Source organism: Condylostylus longicornis, unplaced genomic scaffold (assembly GCF_029603195.1).
Source record: "Condylostylus longicornis isolate FDR11 unplaced genomic scaffold, ASM2960319v2 ptg000034l, whole genome shotgun sequence".
Taxonomy (NCBI): Eukaryota; Metazoa; Arthropoda; class Insecta; order Diptera; family Dolichopodidae; genus Condylostylus; species Condylostylus longicornis.
In genome coordinates, this window is record NW_026578003.1 from 648,901 (window position 1) to 667,836 (window position 18,936).

Here is an 18,936-nt window from a genome sequence, read left to right on the forward strand (position 1 = left end):
TCTTAAAGCTGCTTAAATTTTAAACTTCTACATGTTATCGTGTAGAAGTAAAAAAAGATAACAAAAATTTTAAGTAAGCGCAATTTAAATAACGATAGATTTTAAAAAGACATGATAGAAGAAGCATTTCGTTATTTTTCTGCGTTAGCAAAATTCAAAAAGTATTTGTCGTTTCAAAACAATAATTTGGCAAAAAATCGTATTTTTGAGACTTTCTGGGCTTATACATTTTAAAAGAGCCGCAAGATTGTTGATGTTCTTTGTGTAGACAAATAAGTTTCTGGTAAAGATATAACAAAACTTTTCGTATTCCAAAAATGCATTTAAATGAAAAAATGTTTGAAATGTTTATTGACGCTCAAAGAAACATATACATATATATGTACGTACACCTGTGACTTGAAAATTGCAGTAATACAATGTAATAACACATAAGCTAAATTGCATAAATTTTCATAACATAGAATAAAGTAAATGGACTCAATAATGAAAATATATATATATATATATATATACCTATATATATTTTAATATATATATATATTATTATATATATATTATAATATATATATATATATATATATATATATATATTATAAACAATTTATAGTGATAAATGTTTGCCAATATGTTTTGAAATCAAATAACAAGTTTTCACAACCAGAAAATAGCTGAGAATAACGGATTCAGACTAATAAATTTAAGAAAAAAAAAACCTACCCAAGTGGTAAGTAACACCTACGAAATTTTTATCATTTTGGGTCCAAAATTATAAAAATTGCATTGATTTAAAAAATAGATTTTTATTCCCAGCACTGTATATGGGTACTCTTATATTCAACATTAATATACATTCTATGTGCTTGTATACCTCGAAAACATATATCTACATAGCATATATATGTTGATTCAACTGTTTTAATGATGAACGAATTTTGAAAAATAAACAATAATTTAAGAAAAATTGTGTTGACAAAAAAATAGTTTTTCATCTGTTTTTAAATATACACTCCACAATATTTCGAATTCGAAAGTCGTTTTATAAATACCAATATCTTCGACGTGTGCTATAATATTTTGTTTTTATTATAGTGCAATCCTATTAAGCTATTCCCAAAATTCTGTAAGTTAATGTTATTAGAAATTAAAACAATATTTAAACATATTGAATTTTTTAGAATATTTCCAACAAAATTGGAAAATTATGTGGTTATCAGTTTCATGCTGTCCGTCTTTTCGTCAGCGTTTGCTTTCGTTTTCACGAACGAAGATGAAATATAAGAAAATTAGCTAGACTTTAAACAATTTCAGATTGTTCACAATTTCAAAATTTTCAACGATAAATTAACAGATGATAATTTGTAAATTTAAATAAACTATATTAATAATTAAAATATTAAATTTAAAAAAACCAACATTTTTATGGCCGCAACTGTAATATGGTTGAGAAACAAAACCATGATATTTTTTATATTTTTCTTATTTCTAAGTAAACCTTTAAACTGAACCTAATACAAATTAGGTGATTTTTCTTTTAATTTTTCGTTAACTAAGTAGTAAACAAACGGTTATCATTACGGGAAGAACATCTCTCCTTCTTAAAAAAAAAAATTAATTAATTATAAGTTACCTATTTAAAAAACATTTAAATTAGAACTTTAAAAGAACAGAGCAAATATAGATTATGAGAAAAATGCGAATGACTAAACTATTCGTTAAGAGAGCACTACGATCTCACACAGTCTGGGTGATAATTATTACAATAGTGTTTTGTTTAGCAAATTATATGATATTTCAGAAAGTTGAAATAATTTATTCTGAATATCAACAAAAAATGCAAATAACACCAAAGCCGGAAAATTATGGTTCTGAAGGAATAAATTATCAAAGCTTTATCGGTTTAGGGCCATTTGATGAATACAGGAATTCTCCAAATAATTTTAAAACTAATACAAATTTTAAAAGGGAAAGAACAAGTTTTGATCAATATGGCAAAACAATAAAAAAGAATTATGATTTAAATGATAATGACGACACGGAAACCACACGAATCGATTTTAATTTTGGAAATACATTACTCACCCCAATAGAGCCCACTCGACCAATAGAAGATAAAAATAATTTGCAAGTAAATTTGGAAAACTTACCAGAAACTAAGACTGTAGTTACATTTCCAACTGAAGAAATTAAAACTCCAACAACTCCAATTGAAAATAACTGGAATACAATTACTTTTGAAAATGAAGATAAATTAGATCATATACCAGCATCTCAAATTGAAACTATTACACCCATAAATACTGAAACACAAAACTCTTTACCAGGCGAAATGGGGCAACCATTTTATGTTCCTAAAGATTTAATTGAAGAAGCAAATGAAAGATTCGCAGAATTTCAATTCAATATTGTTGCAAGCGATATGATTGCTTTAAATAGGTCTTTACCGGATTTAAGATCTGAAGCTTGTAAAAAGAAAAAATACTTAGAAGATCTTCCAAAAACATCTATAATAATAGTTTTTCGAAATGAGGCATGGTCAACACTTTTACGTACTGTTTGGAGTGTAATAAACAGAACTCCACATAGACTACTTGCTGAAATAATATTAGTTGATGATGCTAGTGAATATGATTTTCTAGGAAAACAATTAGAAGATTATGTCGAAAATTTACCAGTTCCAGTAAAAGTACTGAGAATGAAAGAACGTTTGGGTTTAATAAAAGGTCGACTTTATGGTGTTGAAAATTCAACTGGATCTGTTGTTTTATTTTTAGATTCGCATTGTGAATGTACTGATGGTTGGATAGAACCATTATTATCAAGAATAGCAACAAATCGAAATGTTGTTGTTTCACCACAAATTGATATTATTGATGATACAACATTTAAAATATGGAAAGTATATGAACAAGTAGGAGGTTTTGATTGGATTTTAGATTTTCAATGGATGGAAGTACCAGAACGTGAATTGAAACGTATTAATTATGATAAAACGGAACCAATACAAACACCAACAATAGCCGGTGGTCTTATAGCCATAGATAAACAATTTTTTTATGAAATTGGTGCATATGATGATGAAATGGATATATGGGGCGCCGAAAATTTAGAAATGTCATTTAGAGTTTGGCAATGTGGCGGTATTTTAGAATTAATTCAATGTTCACGTGTTGGACATGTTTTTCGAAGAACAACACCACATAAATTTCCTAGGGGTGAACGTCAAACAATATTTACAAATAAGGCAAGAGTTGCGGAAGTTTGGATGGATAAATGGAAAGAAATATTTTTTGCATTAAATCCTGATGCAATATCCGGCAATGTAACAAAACGTAAAGAATTACGTACCCGTTTAAATTGCAAAAACTTTGAATGGTATCTAAAAAACGTTTACCCAGAAAATATTTTACCACTTGAATATAATCATTTAGGTCGAATACGTAATATAGAGACTCAAGATTGTCTTGACTCAACCGGTAGAGATCTTCAAAATAACGTTGAATTTACAAAATGTTTAAAATTTGATCCATTTCATATATTCACTTATACAAAATATAATAGAATTCAATCAGATAAAATTTGTTTAAGTCAATCAAATCGAAATGAAACACAAGTAAATTTCAGAATATGTGATAACAATATTGAAGGTCAGAATTGGTTTTATGACTATGATAGTAAAATTTTTATTCATTTAAAAAGTGGAAAATGTTTAACACAGTCTATTAACGGTACAACTGAATCAATTGCAACTTTAAATGATTGTGATGAAAATTCTAGTAGACAAAAATGGGAATTAGCTGAGTTATTACTTTAGAAAATTATATAATTTACCAATTTATAAAATTCTTAAAAAATCAAATTAAAAACACAATAATTGTTTAAGTAAGAGTTAATTTAGCTATAAAAATTAAAAAATATAATTGTGATTAAAAAATTTTTAAGCTATTAATGTTATCTTCTTATAAATGTCTAAGCCAGTTCTTAAAATATTCTTTAATTTGCAAAAATTTTAAAAATATTGAACGTCGCAAAGCTTAACAATATTTTCGTAAATCTTCAAATCTGAATTAAATTTCAATTATAAAAAATTTTGGCCACGTTGTGTACAGTTGTGGAAGTCATATTTGTATTGTTTTTTAAAAAATTTTAATTTAAACATTAAAACTTTAAAATTTGTATAATGATATTGAAATAAATGATTAAATTGTACTATTTAAGTAGCTTACAATTATGAGATATCTATGGGAAAATAACTTCAATTACAATGACACGGCTCATTTAATTTTTTTGCTATCACAACTTGCTACCGGCGTTTTTGTTTTTCTTTGGAGTATTGTTAAAAAAAAGGTTGATGTTATTGAATATGTGTACATACATACATATATTATTATGGAATATTACGTACTTATAACGAAAAGACAATAATTCACTTCATAATGAATTTTTAATAAACTAAGCATAAAATTAGGCGCGATGAATGACAATATTTATGCGGGAAATGTTTAGTCAATTAATTTTATTAAGTATGTATTATAGCTAATTGCGAAAAATATTTTTAACTCATAAAGAAAGAACATGACCCCAATGATATTTTTTTAAATAAAAATTCTAAATTTTTTTTAATTCTAAATTGAATATTATTTACCTGGATTTAAAATTACCTAATTCTAATTTAATTTGTCACAAAATTTTGCAATATCTAACAGTCTAAAGATCACTTAACGCTTAGCCTGCACTTTAATAAAATATTCTCCTATACTTATGCAATCTAATTATGATTAATTTCAGCCCTTTTATTAAATTGTAATATTATTTTTTTAAAGGTGATACTAACGTATTTCTTTCATATTTGCTATTAATTTTTAATATTTAACTGGTATCCTTGAATTGTAGAATTGAAATCGGGAAACGTATTGTTAAAAAAATTATGCACAATATAGAATTCTTCAATTTTTCCCTCAATAGATTTATGCTGTTTAAATTAGATACATATGCATTTACGCTATATACAGATTTTGTACTAAAATCTCTCATTTTATTTATAATGTTTTACAATCATTATTCTAAACTAAGAGCTTCTGTCTTCATTTCTTTATTATACAAAACTATATAAATTTGGTTTTTATTAAAATTTTTTCGAAAAATTCTATATTTTTAATCAGCATTCTAAATAACCTCTCTTTGTATAAAATTTTAAAAATTCTTTTAACTTATTAAAATATTTATCCGAATAAGCATTTTCATTATCCAAGGTATTTTCATTCATATCGCTAAAATCATCTGGCAAGCCATGTTTTTCTATAAATATAATTTTAAACATTGAAATTATATGAAAGAATTGCACTGGTGCAATTCGTTTAATTTCATCCATGAATCTAAAATAAAACAAAAGAAAATTTTTTTAAAAATAATTTCTGTACTCGTACCATAGAAAATTTACTAAAAGAATTTTTAATAGCAAAAAAATACTTTTCAAAAGAATATCCTGATGTATCACACCCCAATAATAATAAACATTTAGTAAATTCATCGTAATAAACCTTCAGAAAGTGGTCATATTGTTCTTGAATAAGTTCTGATTTAACACTTGTAAATATGAAGAAAATTACATCATGTGCTAATGATTCATATTGAGCTATTTGAAAATCTAAAATCTTAATTTTTACAGGATTTTCATCTTTATCTATGCATACGACACAAATATAAACATTAAAAAACATAAAAATTTATGAAATAAAATTAAAATTATAAGAAACTTACCATATAGGAACATCATATTATTGACCCAAAAATCATAATGTGCAATCGTAGTAAATAAACTATCCTCACATTCATTTGTATTAGCCATATATTTGCATGAATTATCTATAAAATAATCCACTTTTTTCATAAAAGCTTCGGATGAAAAGTCTTTTAAAGACTCAATATCTTTCTTAGCATTCTGATTTTCATAAAAACAAAAATATTAATTATTTTGCCATTAACAATTAAGAATATCTATTATTTGTAATTATATATGTCACAAAACAGTAAATTAATCAAAATATTTCGAAAAATACAGATATTACCAAATATTTTGTAGAACACATGATAAATCATATGTATAGCAAATAGAAATATTATATTTACCTTAATCAATTTATCATTTAAATCTTTACCAAAATTTTTCGTAATATCAAATCTTCTTAAATACGGCATTATATTTTCTTTAAAAATCTTCGGTTTTAAGATTCTTAAAGACATTGGTAGAGCATGAAATTTAGCCAAATCTCTTAATGCAATAATTGTATGTTTATAGTCAAAACTTTCTAATCTATCAGCAACTTTATAACCCAAAGAAACTAAATTTTCCAAAATTAAAATAGCATTTTTATCAACAATATTTGTATCGCTTAATAATGAAATCCTTGTTCCATAACATTTTGGAAAAACATTTAATAGATCATCATTATTTGTTATTTTAGCATCTAATTGAATTTGTTTTAATATCGGAATTAATACATTATAAACTAGGTTTTCCGTTAAACAAGTTCGTTGAGGCTCAAAAATTTTCCAATACAATTCATTTGTTGGTGGCATTTTTACAACTAATTCTAAAATTTCATTTAATCCATTTGAATGTTTTATATTTGCTGTCACAGCTAACATGCAGCTACCATAATTATCACCTGGTTTTGTTAAATATTTACTTGTATATGATATAACTTTTGATCCATTTTTAAGATTATTCTCCAAAAATAATTCAAAATTTTCAATTGGTGGTGGTTTTGCTAACGCCTAAAATTAAAAAGTTTGGAAAAAGTAATGGAAAAAAAATTAGTAAATAAAGTTATCAATTTATATACAATATAATTTTCCCATATATACATATATATTAACAAACTCCGTAATAAAATGATTTTATGATATAAAAATGGCTTTATTAAGGAGACGAGACGAGACTAAATTTCCAAATTATTAAAAAATTACTAGGAAAATTCTGTAAGAGTTTGAATAGAATAAAAATAAACTAAATGATTTTTTTTTTAAATGAAAACTAAATAATGAATCGCACGACAAATTTTTATTTAAGAATAATTTCCACGGAATTTAAATAAATTTGGCAATGATATAATACTCGTATGGGCATCTATTTCCAAAACACTTTTACTTTTTGTTTTTCCTTTTGCTCTTAATTGCTTAGTAAATAGTATACTACATTTAAATAATAATAAAAAGCTTTCAAATTAGATTTTTAGATAACATTTCAAGTAAATTCACAATTAAATATTAACATAAAAAAAATGATAATTATTAAAATAATCTTATCAAATAATAAAAACAAATTATAACCTGTCTTTGATAAATATAAATTAGAAGAATTCACAAACATGAACATTTTTTAATATTAAGTGCAATATCATTTTGAAGTACTTTAATTATTTTACAAGTTGTTCAACATTTCTTTTAAAAGTATAAATTTAACAAAACCCTAACAGAACGGTTTTTTTTTTGTCGTAGGATACCGAGACTCTTAGTTCCTTCACACGTCGACCCTAATAGAATCTTTTGTAATTACCATCCCCACATATTTTAGCACTTTATCAAAACTCCTGGAGTATTGCAGCTAGCTCAATCCGCTAACAAAACAGCCACTTAAGATAACTTAAATTAAGAAGTAGTAATAAAGGATTTTATACTTTTCTATATAAACTATATATTTCTTATATATTTACTTTTCTATATATTTTCTTATATAAAACTATAACTATCTTGTTATGAACAAATAAAATAAAACACAAATAAATTTAAGATAAACAGAAAACAGTTGTTTCCAATTTTTATAAATGAAAAAGATATTAATCAAATTTCAATCGAAATTTTTTGTAAATTAAAATTTTATAAATATGTATTTTAAATTTCATACATAATTGAATTTCATGCATACTAATGCACATTTAAAATATCATGGATTTATTTTCATTTCAACATAAAATATTAAAATTAACGTGAAAATTAATATGCAATATAGATCAATTTTTATTTATAGATCCAACATAATTTTTCTGCTTTATTTATGTATGTACAATATAAAAACTGCATATAATCAAAAAATTATATATTTTATATAAACTGCACAAATAAATAAAATCATTGAATCATCCTTGAAACATCTAATGCAAGTTAATATTTGCAATGCAACTAGATTTTAATTAGTGTTAATTAATTGTGTAATATTTATATTTTAACAACACTGTTGAATAATTTAGCAAAACTAATATTATTAATTAGCAAGTAAATTTTTCCTCTAATAATATAATACATTAAAATTTAATAGATTAGTGAAAAGATTCGTCATACTTATTGTTACTTAACTGTTCAGAACTATAATTAATAAGAAATTTATTAATTCAATTATTTTATTGTTATTTATTTAAGCACATGTTTCAATTTATTCCAAATTATTGTCGCTTTCTCAAATAATTTTTTAGAATCCAATAAATTAAATGGATTCACAGATCCAATATTTAAATATAAATTAAAAATATTTCAAAGATTCAATTTTTATCGTGTACGTTTTACTAAAATTGTATGTTCATAATATATAATAGTAATTTATATATACATACATATACATATATATTCAAAATATTTCTTCATTAGATTTATATAGTATTATGTATGTATATCAATATAATCACACTAAAATATTGTATTCTAACAGTTTTATTTTTACCATTAAAAATCGAAATTTCTTTTCTTTCGAATAGTTAAAATCCGGAAGCTTTCTAGTTAATTGTATTCTTTCCCGTAAGACTATCAAAATAATACTACATAGCAAAACAAAATTTATCGTACTATTAAATTTTTTTTTTTTCATATAATTGTAAAAGCTCATTAAATGAATTGTTAAATCTTATCAATTTTTTAAGCTCTTAAAATGAAGATTGATTTAAATTTTTATAGATTATTATGATAAATAGTAAGTGTGTGATAATTTTTTTTCGCTGGGTATACATTTGTATTCACAAATTGCGAATATTATTAATAAAGAACGTAAAAAGAATAGCTATCTATATGAGCGCAATTTTTTAAGGTGAAGAGAATTAAATTTATTCAAGTTATTCAAAAACCGAAATTCAAAATTTTATCTACTGTGAGATTATTATTGGAAAAAGATGTAGAAATTTTATTACTATTATAAAGAGAATCACAAACTTTTAGACTATTTTCTTTCATTGTTTTATCAACTTTTCAAATGCTATCTCAGAAATATGAATTTTAAAATTTTGAATATTGCAACAAAATATTATGTATATAGTTCTTATATAAGATGGTTACTTAAATTTAATTTTACGTTGTCAATGTACTTGTTATACTTACGTACATTTAGCAACTGCTTAATATCATCTGAATTCTATCTTTGAATTACTTGCAACAGTAGTAAAAGTTTTTAATAAGGTTTTTTAAAGCTCAAAAAAAAAAATACAAATTTCTGGTTCAATTTGCAAATCAGTTAATTGAAAAAAATTTAAATAACTATCATTCCATTCTACTTTATTTATTATCCTTAACAAATGTATAGTACATACCTATTCTAATTTTTCCAAAGAAAAACTGATAAATAATTTTACATATAGAAATTTGTATTCACATAATATATATAATCAAAAAAGTATTAATTACTTTTGACTTATTAATATAATGATACTATGGGAATTAACTAATGATTAATAATGTAAAATCAAACATTAAAATTACAGAGGTTTTCTTACAAGATAAAATTACTATTTATACATACAATTAGTTTTTTTGTAAAATTTCTAATGTAAAATTTTCATGATTATAAGCAATTTTAAATAAAGCTTAAATCTTCTAATTTGTACTTAAAATCTTTTAAAATACTTTTATAATTTTCAATTTGATTCAATAAATCCATTCTTTCCTTTATGTATAGTGATTTCGGCATTTGAATATACTCTTCACCATCCAATAGAACGGTTCTTACTTTTTCAGTCTTTTTATTCATTCCATTTTCTGAATGTTTATCAGTATTTACGTTTTGAATTTCTATTATTGTATTCTTATCTCTAGATTCTTGTTTAATAAGAGTGTTAGCTTTATAGAAACGCTTAATTTTAGTATTATCGAGTTTTACTAATTTGATTTTTTTAGAATTAACTGCCTTTTTAGATTCAGTAGAAATTGGCGAAATTTCGATTTTTCTTTCTTTAAATGAAATTGGGACAAGAGAATTTAATATTTTCGTTTGCGGTTGATTATTTTCAATTGGTTTTTCTTCATTATAATTTATTGGTGTAGATTCAACTTCAGCGAAACACAAAGTATTATCTATAAATTCATCCACCGTATTTTTCTCTTCTTTATGTTCGTCTTGTTGTACATTGTTGCTATTTTCGACATTTACATATATGGAGTTGACCTAAAATAAAAACTAGGGCAATATATGAATTTTCACACATGCTAATCAAGAAAATCTACTGTATTATAATCGATCGGTAGCGCTGATGTTACTAAGTGAACACGTCTTTGGCTATAAGATAAATATATGTCTGCAAAATGTTTCGAACAAATAAATTTAGGATTTTGCGATTCCGTTTGAGAAAGTTCTAACCATTTTTTTTTTCTTTCTAAATCCGAAGGAAAACTAAAAAATTTTACATTTTGGTTTAAATTAAACTTGTCCCTGAATTCTGTACAACCTGAACGAAAATTTGGATCAATTTCTTATTAGTTTGAACATTTAAAAAATATATATATATTCACACCTTTATAATCACATCTTCTTCTAGGAACTACTGAACTCATTTTAAAGTAAGTCTCCTTTCAGCTAATTAAAATCTGATTTTTTTTAAATAACTTTTAAAAATGGTTATCAAACACTCATCAATGTTTATTTATATTTCAAATTTTGTTGATTTGTTTATAAAATCAGCAATGTCAAGCCTTTGACATTTCGTTCATTGTTTGATTTCACGGTTGCCATACTCTCTTATTTAATTAATTATTAGTTTGATCCATAACCATACAAAATTATATTTCATATTATATCCATTAAGCGATCAATAATCACATCATAATTATCAAAAATTCTCTAGTTTGGATTGAGTTATAATTTTGCCCTTTTGCATAGCTCTGCATAAGTTTGTTTTAGATGAGTTTTTTCTTTTTTAAATTTCTTCACGTTGATTAATTTATTTTTATCCATTTGGTTTTAAATGGATTATTTTTATCCATAAAATTTTAATTTAATTCCAATTTTTTCACATTTTTTTATTCATTGCTATATTTTTATTTTATTATTTATTTTTTTATTTTTTACTCAAATTAAATAAATATTTTTTTAATGACATATACATAGAATATACAAAAAAAAAGGTTGAGAGATCGTTATATAAACTCACTTAAAATATGTAGGTAATTTATCAAACATCAAAACATTGGAAAGTTTTCAAATTAAAATTTTCCTACAATGCGTATACAAAAATTCTTGTATGTCACATTCTGGTACATACTAAGTTATTCATAATATGTATGTACATTATGTCTATGTAGTTATTTTGTGTCATTAATCACGTCATTTTGTGTTATCTGTCAAATCGCTTTCTAAAAAAAGGAAAATAAAAATATTAATAAAAATTTTATAATTTTTATTAATTCATCGGAAAATAAATAAAAATTTTATTTAGCTTTTTTTTCATGTACAATTTTTATTTAATTTTGTAAAACAATATTCAAATTTATAAAAATGAGTGAAAGTTGTAGTAGCGATAATCCATTTGGCAGTAGTGATTCTAATTCGTCGCAACCATTAAACGATTCAATGGAGAATTCCATTATATTAACAAAACAAAGTAATACAGATCCAATATTAAATTCAGCTCAAAATGTGTATAATGAAACAATTGACGACGACTTAAACTTTACTAAACTCGCTAAAGTGTTACTAAACAATCAAATTGATCAACAAGTTAACCACCATCAATCTCAATACAGTAAATTAACTGCAAATATTGATAGTGTCGCAAACGAAGATGACCAATCCGATTGTGAAGAATGTGAAATAGAACAGGAAGAATGTGATATGGATGAAGTGGAAGATAATGACGATGATGATGATGATGAAGATGACGATGATTTTATGGACACAGACGATTCTTCTAGTTTTTCAAGTATGTCTGGGTTTACAGAATTTTTTGGTCAAGGATGGAAAGCAATGAATTGGATACAATGTCAAATGACATCTGGGGCAAATCCACGAGATATTTTATCACAAATTTTAATGAAGGATATATCACCAGATTTAGATGATATGAACTTATGGAAAATAATTGCGAGCATGTTAACCGAACCACCAAGGCGCCAAAAGCTAAACGATGTTAATACGATAGGTGACGTGGTTAATCTCTTACGCACATCAGAAAAAATAATTGTTCTCACTGGCGCGGGAGTTTCAGTTTCTTGTGGTATACCAGACTTCCGTTCTGCTGATGGGATATATGCCCGTTTAGCAAAAGACTATCCAGATCTCCCAGATCCACAAGCAATGTTCGATATCCAATATTTTTCCAATGATCCACGACCGTTTTTTAGATTTGCACGAGAGATATATCCAGGCCAATTTACACCATCGTTATGCCATCGTTTTATAAAGTTTTTGGAAGAAAAAGGAAAACTCTTAAGAAATTACACACAAAATATAGATACATTAGAACAAGTTGCTGGCATAAACAACGTCATTGAATGTCATGGCTCATTCGCCACTGCATCTTGCACTAAATGTAAACTAAAACAGACTGCAAATGAAATAAGAGATCAAATTTTTGCACAAAAAATTCCAGTTTGTCCAAAATGTCAACCTCATGTTGATAACGAACTTTTGTTTGTTGAAAACAAGCAGACAAAAAGCAAATCAATTGAAAACATATGTGATGATTACGATAAACCAGATAAACTTACCGAGAAAGGCATCGTATTATTTTCAGAAAGCCAACTAGAGAATGGAAATGGAGAAACTAGTAATAAAGAAACATTGAATGGACGTTCTCATAATCATTATAGAGAATTAGTGCAAAATGGCATTATGAAACCAGATATTGTATTTTTTGGAGAAGGATTACCAGATGCATTTCATTCAGCAATTGCTGATGATAAAGATGAATGTGATTTATTGATTGTTATTGGATCTTCTTTAAAAGTCAGGCCAGTGGCATTAATTCCAAATTTAATTCCACCAAATATACCACAAGTCTTAATAAATCTTGAACAACTTCCACATATGGATTTCGATGTAGAATTACTTGGCGATTCCGATACAACAATAAGTAATTTATGTCAGATGTAAGTATACAATTAACAGTTTAAATTACTTTCTTACTATATTTTCTTCTTAAAAAAAGGCTTGGAGGGGAATGGTTAGAAATTTGTCCAAAGGAAATTCGTGAAAGTTTTATTACAAAGACCCACATAAATAACGAAAATAAAAACGAATTATCATTAGATGCAGAATCTTCACATTCTGTTCAACCAAATGATTCAATTGAAAGGACAGAAATTTCGAACAAAAATTTTGAAGAAATCTCTACAAAAACAAAAATGTCAAACACACAACCTAATCTTCCGATTATAAATTCAGAAAGCAATCAACTTTAAACAATAGATCAATTCAGTCAATGCCATTATTTCTCTTTTGCGTTGAGATCGTTACAACTAAGGGTCTTCTAAAGAGAAAATTAAGGTAATAAAAAAGTTTCAAATAATTGGGAGATTCCTTTTTTGTTGATAAAAAAGTAAGAGGTAATATTGGTCAGGAACTTTATTTAATATTTTAAAAAATTGCCTGTGTTACAAACGATCCAATTTATGCATTGTATTAGATATAAGATAAAAATAAGAAAAATAAATTCAGAGAAAAATAATCCTGACTTTTTTTGAAATTTTTTATTGATACTGTTTTTTTTTTAATATAAAGTAACATAAAACGTTGTAATTTGAGCCAATTTTTTTGTAATAAAAAAATATAATTCAGTTGCGGAAAAACTTACGAACAATATTAATTTTATTTAAAAAATGTTCACATTTATGGATTTGCTGGTGGGGGAGGGGGAGGTGGAGGCGAGGATACATTCGGTGGTAATGTATTTGGTAGAATATAGGGTGGACGAATCGCGTAAGGATTTGGATAAATGACAGAATTAAAATTTGATACGTCAGGGTTAACTAATGGTTGTTGATCATTTAGATTTTGATTATAATTATTCATAGAATTATTCCTGCTCCTGTTGTTAAAGGACTGATAACCGCTAACGTTGAAATTGAAATTTGAATGCCAACTGTTATTAAATTGGTCATAATTATAAGATGGCGGGTTTTGAAGACGAAAATTATTATATACAGGCCAATTTCTTGGTTCAAATTGCCGTTGGTACGATGGACGTGACCGAGAAAATCGTCCCCTATTACGACCCCTAGGATTTTGAGTACAATAGCTGGATTGTGAAGTTGTTGAGGAAGTATCAGTCATTTGTGATGACTGCGAAAACGTGCGTTGTCGTTTTCTTTCATTTCTATTATCGGGCGTATCATTATGATTTTTGTTGTTCATGGAACGACGATAATTTCTTTCTTCTTCATCGTCTGAAAAATCAATATGCCTGGACGATGGTTCAATATCATTTTTCCAACTAGCATCTGATCCTCGTGATTTCATAATCTCCGATAAAATTACAAACTGCGTGTGTTCTGTTCTTGGCGCAACATAAACAATTTGTCCAATTTCGATTCCCTTCTCTTCAATTTGTTTCTTTGAATTAAAACGCACGCAGTATATTGGGTTACTAACTTTTCCAAGAACATCAAATATCTCTCCTAAAAGGAAATTCAAATGTAAAATTACTATTTTCATTCTAGGTAAATATTAATTAAAAAAACAAACCTAGCACTTTTTGACCCTTTTCAAGGAAGAGAACTGTATCCAAATTCAATAGGACTGTTCCTGGTATAGAATTTACCAAAACTAATTGATCTACAATAGAATCAACTTTACCTAACTCAATACATTCTTCTTCTGGCACAGTAATTTGAAGATCTTGGATTGGTGGCAACTCGTGAAGAAGCAATTCGCCTTTGACACGCAAGGGATCGTTTCTTTTTTTCATATTTTCTGTGTCATCTTCCAACTCCTCTTCGTCATTTCCCTCAAAATCTGTTATCATTCTTCTAACATTTTCATATTCGAGTTCAACGGGTGAATCTGAAGAGCTGCTGTCAGAATCAATTTCATATATCTGATCACGATATTCTTGATCATTGACAACAACAGGTTCTGAATCGCTGGAATGCGCGTTAGAGCCATTATCTTGAACATTTTCTGACGCAGTAGAATCAGAATCAGAGTCTGTATCCGTATCAGAATACTGTGACTGTAATAACCCTAAACTTGTGTTTTTTATATTGTCGCATAAAAAATTAGTTTTTCTGTCTTCTAGTGTTTGTTCTTCATTCGTATTTTCAGAATAAATTTCATTTTTATCTTCGCATTCAATTTGTGGCGAATCATTGTTGGATAATATACTGTCAACTGTTGCGTTCTCGACACAGCTATCCATCAAATCATCACAATTTTTTTTTTTATCTGCATCATCCATATTTATTTGCTCTTTTTCAATATTTTGTGAAGAATTGTCTTTTTCATTTGTATTTTTACTTGGTGGTTTGATTATAATTTGAGAGTGGATTAAAATATTTTTTTCTGTTTTTTCTTCTTTGAGGTGTTCTTCTGAAAAAAAGAACAAATTATAAATGATAGGAATTTAAGAAGATAAAATAGTTAGTGTATAATATGCATGTTCTCAAACAAAATTCAATCTCCATTAATTACCATTTGAAATAATTTGTCCTGAAACTGCCTCAACAGTTTCTTTTTCATTAATATCTTTCATTTCGCTCATTTCCATATTGACAAATTTTAAAATTTTTAATTTTAAAAAATTCTGATATGTTTTGTTATATTACAAGCACATTAATAACGATTTACAATGTTTATGATTTTCTTCTGCAAAAAAAAAACAAGAAAGTTTACCATGTGCTTGTTGTTTTTAATGACAGACAAAATATTTCCCAATTGACTAAATTGATTAAATAAATAGTATAGCCAAACTTATAAGATTTAAAAAGGAAGACGGAGAAATTATTAAAAACCAGATTCTATGACAAAATTTGCTTTGCAAAAATATTATGCATTTGTTTACTGAATTTTTAAACGCTATACACATTTTGTTATTTATTACATAATATTTATATTCTACCTATCACTATATTTCAGCATTTCACTAAGTTGAATTTGAATTTCATTGAAAAAACTGAAAATTTTCGGTCTCCTATCTGGTCTACCAACAAATATACAAGTAAAAAAATCAATTCAAAAATAAAATCTATTCAAAAATAATAAAATAACAACCCACAAATTATTTCCATCTAACGAAGTCTATGAGAACAATATAAGTTGCAATATACTTTAAGAATATTTCACAAAAAATATTACAAATTATTAAAATTAAATGTGGTAAGACAAATAAAATTTCAAGCAAAAACTTTTTTAACATTATAAGATAGTGAAATTTAGGTTTAGTTGAAAAGTAGTAAACAGTGAAGCTAACAATATAAATTAGGCAACCCTGATTTTACCGTTTTTTGGAAAAGTGACTTGAAAATTGTAACTTGAACTTGCAATTATTTCTATTTAAATGAATTTGGCTACGTGTTTTGCTGTCTGGGAACACTAAGTAAGGGGTGTATTTATCTATTATCAATATTATTCTTAGATGTCATAATCAGCTGTAAACTGTTTGTTTTGCTTCCGATTAGGCTATTTGATATTTGATAACTTTATACATAATATTCGGAAAAAAATTAAAATTTTAAAAAAGCATTGAAAAATTTCAAATAATTTTGTTTAAATAATAAAATTTTATTTTGAGAATTGTAAAATATGGTAAATTTCGTGCAGTTGTAATATGAAACCTTTATATAGTCCAACAATCAGAAAAATCTTAGATAAATATCCTGGGAAGAAAACATTTGGTATTTACCGTTTTTTGCCCCTATTCTTCATTTTAGGAGCAGCATTAGAATTTTCTATGATAAATTGGACAGTTGGAGAAACTAATTTCTGTAATTGTCGTAAAATTTATTAGGGGAATACATTTAATAATTATTTTTTCATTTATTTTATTTTCAGACCGAACTTTTAAAAGAAGGCAAGCAAAAAATTTTATTGAAGAAAAACTAATCGAAGCGAAATTGAAAGATAAAGCTTGATAAAATGCCAGCTGGAGTTTCATGGGGCGAGTATTTGAAATTTCTTTCATGCGCGTTAGTAACCATGTTTGCTGGCTCACAAGCTGTACATCTCTATTATAAACCGCTTAAAGATTTAAATGCTTATATAAGAGAAGAATTAAAAAAAGATCCTTCTATCGATCCAAAACTAATACTGCAGTCGCTGGAAAATGAAAATAACAAAACCTAGAGTTGTTATAAAAATTAAGTAGTGAAATAAAATGAAGACGTTTTAGTTATTTATAAAAATGTACGTGTTTATAAATTAAAGGCAATATAAAAAATTAAATTAATTTCTTTCGTGAAAATTATATCGGATTTCTATAGTCTTGTTTATATTTTATGTACATATGTTATATTTTATAACATATGTAAGGTCATAGAAATCAATGATTTGAATACAGGGTTGGTTAAGTATTATATCCTGGGTTCATCGCAAAATATTTTATTTGAAGCTTCAGCAAATTTTTATTAAGCTACCTACAATAAAATGTGGCATGACAAGCAAATGTAAATAAACAAAGAAGTATGTGTATTAAACATTTTTAAACGTACATATATTTTCTTTATAAAAAAAAGTACAAGCTTAGGTCTTAAGACAAATTTTTACTTGTTATGTCTTCTAAGTATTTTACACCATCTTTGTCAATGATGGCGACTTTAAAATTAGGTAGATTAATTATTAACCGTTTTTGGATTTCAATTACGCACTTTCTTAAAACTTCATATGCTTCATCTTGAGTAATATCTGGATAATGATATCTATCAAATATACTTGCGCAAAAAAGACCACCATAACCTTGCCCTCCATAGTTTAATGATTTTGCATTAGCTAAGTAGTCAATATAATGTAGTTCTGAACCTTCTTTTTCATCATACCTGCATAAAAAAACCAATTTCAATGCAAAAATTATATCATCGGACTTCCAAGTCTTACCCTGCAACAAACATATTTACATGGTATGGAGTTCTTGACCGCAAATAATCTGCCAAATTTTTTCGTGTAAAATGAGCTGCAGCTTTTGGACCTAAATCATAGCCATTGCGCATCTTATATAAAGCAATATTTTTTGATATATACTCCGTGAATTGGTCGGTATCACCAGATTCACCAATTGTAGCTATAGCCAAATTGTTTGATATTTTATGAATTTTGTTTTCATCTAGAATTGACAAGTCATTTCATTTCCTCAAATACTTTTCTTTTGCAATCCTTACCTTGTTTCATAGCAATAATTGAGTGAGCTTGTGTACAATCAGCAGCAAGCATTACGAAATTTTTACCCTTTATTCCCAAAATTGTCTCCATTTTATTTAAATTTAAAGAAAAATCTTATTTTTTAGCAAAAATTTTTGTAAAATCAACCCGGTTAGTACAACGATGACTTTTGAGTTTATAAATTGAGTATAGTGAGCAACGATTTTGTTATTTTCCGATCCCAATAAACATATAAATATTTTATAAAGGTTGAAACATAGATTGATGGTCGCTCACAAAAAAATCACGATTCAGTCCATTAGGTTGGTGGTCACTTCCCACAAAATCACCACTCAGTTCATTGAAGCCAAATGGGCTGAAAGGTATTTTTATGTGAA

General features: G+C 26.2%; 8 protein-coding genes across 8 annotated transcripts; 4 read left to right on the plus strand and 4 right to left on the minus strand.

Moving 5' to 3' along the window:
- Positions 1-1,693: 1,693 nt before the first annotated feature.
- Positions 1,694-3,814, plus strand: LOC129608740 (polypeptide N-acetylgalactosaminyltransferase 5-like). Its single transcript, XM_055520416.1, has 2 exons — positions 1,694-3,512; positions 3,573-3,814. The coding sequence occupies exons 1-2, from the start codon at positions 1,694-1,696 to the stop codon at positions 3,812-3,814; spliced, it is 2,061 nt and encodes a 686-aa protein (XP_055376391.1).
- Positions 3,815-5,018: 1,204 nt separating this feature from the next.
- LOC129608768 (uncharacterized) lies at positions 5,019-8,849 on the minus strand. Its single transcript, XM_055520472.1, has 5 exons — positions 8,717-8,849; positions 6,130-6,777; positions 5,761-5,941; positions 5,470-5,683; positions 5,019-5,375 (listed from the first exon to the last, which is right to left on the minus strand). Exons 1-5 carry the CDS (start codon positions 8,717-8,719, stop codon positions 5,159-5,161), a joined length of 1,263 nt encoding a protein of 420 aa, XP_055376447.1. The 5' UTR covers positions 8,720-8,849; the 3' UTR covers positions 5,019-5,158.
- An 872-nt stretch (positions 8,850-9,721) lies between these two features.
- On the minus strand, positions 9,722-10,909 carry LOC129608774 (uncharacterized). Its single transcript, XM_055520486.1, has 3 exons — positions 10,770-10,909; positions 10,483-10,703; positions 9,722-10,423 (listed from the first exon to the last, which is right to left on the minus strand). Exons 1-3 carry the CDS (start codon positions 10,807-10,809, stop codon positions 9,836-9,838), a joined length of 849 nt encoding a protein of 282 aa, XP_055376461.1. The 5' UTR covers positions 10,810-10,909; the 3' UTR covers positions 9,722-9,835.
- A 691-nt stretch (positions 10,910-11,600) lies between these two features.
- LOC129608731 (NAD-dependent histone deacetylase sirtuin-1) lies at positions 11,601-13,890 on the plus strand. Its single transcript, XM_055520406.1, has 2 exons — positions 11,601-13,341; positions 13,401-13,890. The coding sequence occupies exons 1-2, from the start codon at positions 11,750-11,752 to the stop codon at positions 13,651-13,653; spliced, it is 1,845 nt and encodes a 614-aa protein (XP_055376381.1). The 5' UTR covers positions 11,601-11,749; the 3' UTR covers positions 13,654-13,890.
- Positions 13,891-13,942: 52 nt separating this feature from the next.
- LOC129608733 (H/ACA ribonucleoprotein complex non-core subunit NAF1) lies at positions 13,943-15,773 on the minus strand. The gene is made up of 2 exons (XM_055520407.1): positions 14,936-15,773; positions 13,943-14,868 (listed from the first exon to the last, which is right to left on the minus strand). The coding sequence occupies exons 1-2, from the start codon at positions 15,645-15,647 to the stop codon at positions 14,081-14,083; spliced, it is 1,500 nt and encodes a 499-aa protein (XP_055376382.1). The 5' UTR covers positions 15,648-15,773; the 3' UTR covers positions 13,943-14,080.
- A 1,094-nt stretch (positions 15,774-16,867) lies between these two features.
- On the plus strand, positions 16,868-17,380 carry LOC129608735 (small integral membrane protein 4). Its single transcript, XM_055520409.1, has 2 exons — positions 16,868-17,172; positions 17,240-17,380. The coding sequence occupies exons 1-2, from the start codon at positions 17,016-17,018 to the stop codon at positions 17,317-17,319; spliced, it is 237 nt and encodes a 78-aa protein (XP_055376384.1). The 5' UTR covers positions 16,868-17,015; the 3' UTR covers positions 17,320-17,380.
- LOC129608736 (ubiquinol-cytochrome-c reductase complex assembly factor 6) lies at positions 17,324-17,589 on the plus strand. The gene has a single exon (XM_055520411.1). It carries the CDS (start codon positions 17,324-17,326, stop codon positions 17,528-17,530), a length of 207 nt encoding a protein of 68 aa, XP_055376386.1. The 3' UTR covers positions 17,531-17,589.
- Positions 17,590-17,871: 282 nt separating this feature from the next.
- On the minus strand, positions 17,872-18,748 carry LOC129608734 (proteasome subunit beta type-2). The gene is made up of 3 exons (XM_055520408.1): positions 18,559-18,748; positions 18,278-18,503; positions 17,872-18,219 (listed from the first exon to the last, which is right to left on the minus strand). The coding sequence occupies exons 1-3, from the start codon at positions 18,647-18,649 to the stop codon at positions 17,934-17,936; spliced, it is 603 nt and encodes a 200-aa protein (XP_055376383.1). The 5' UTR covers positions 18,650-18,748; the 3' UTR covers positions 17,872-17,933.
- Between the last annotated feature and the right edge of the window lie 188 nt (positions 18,749-18,936).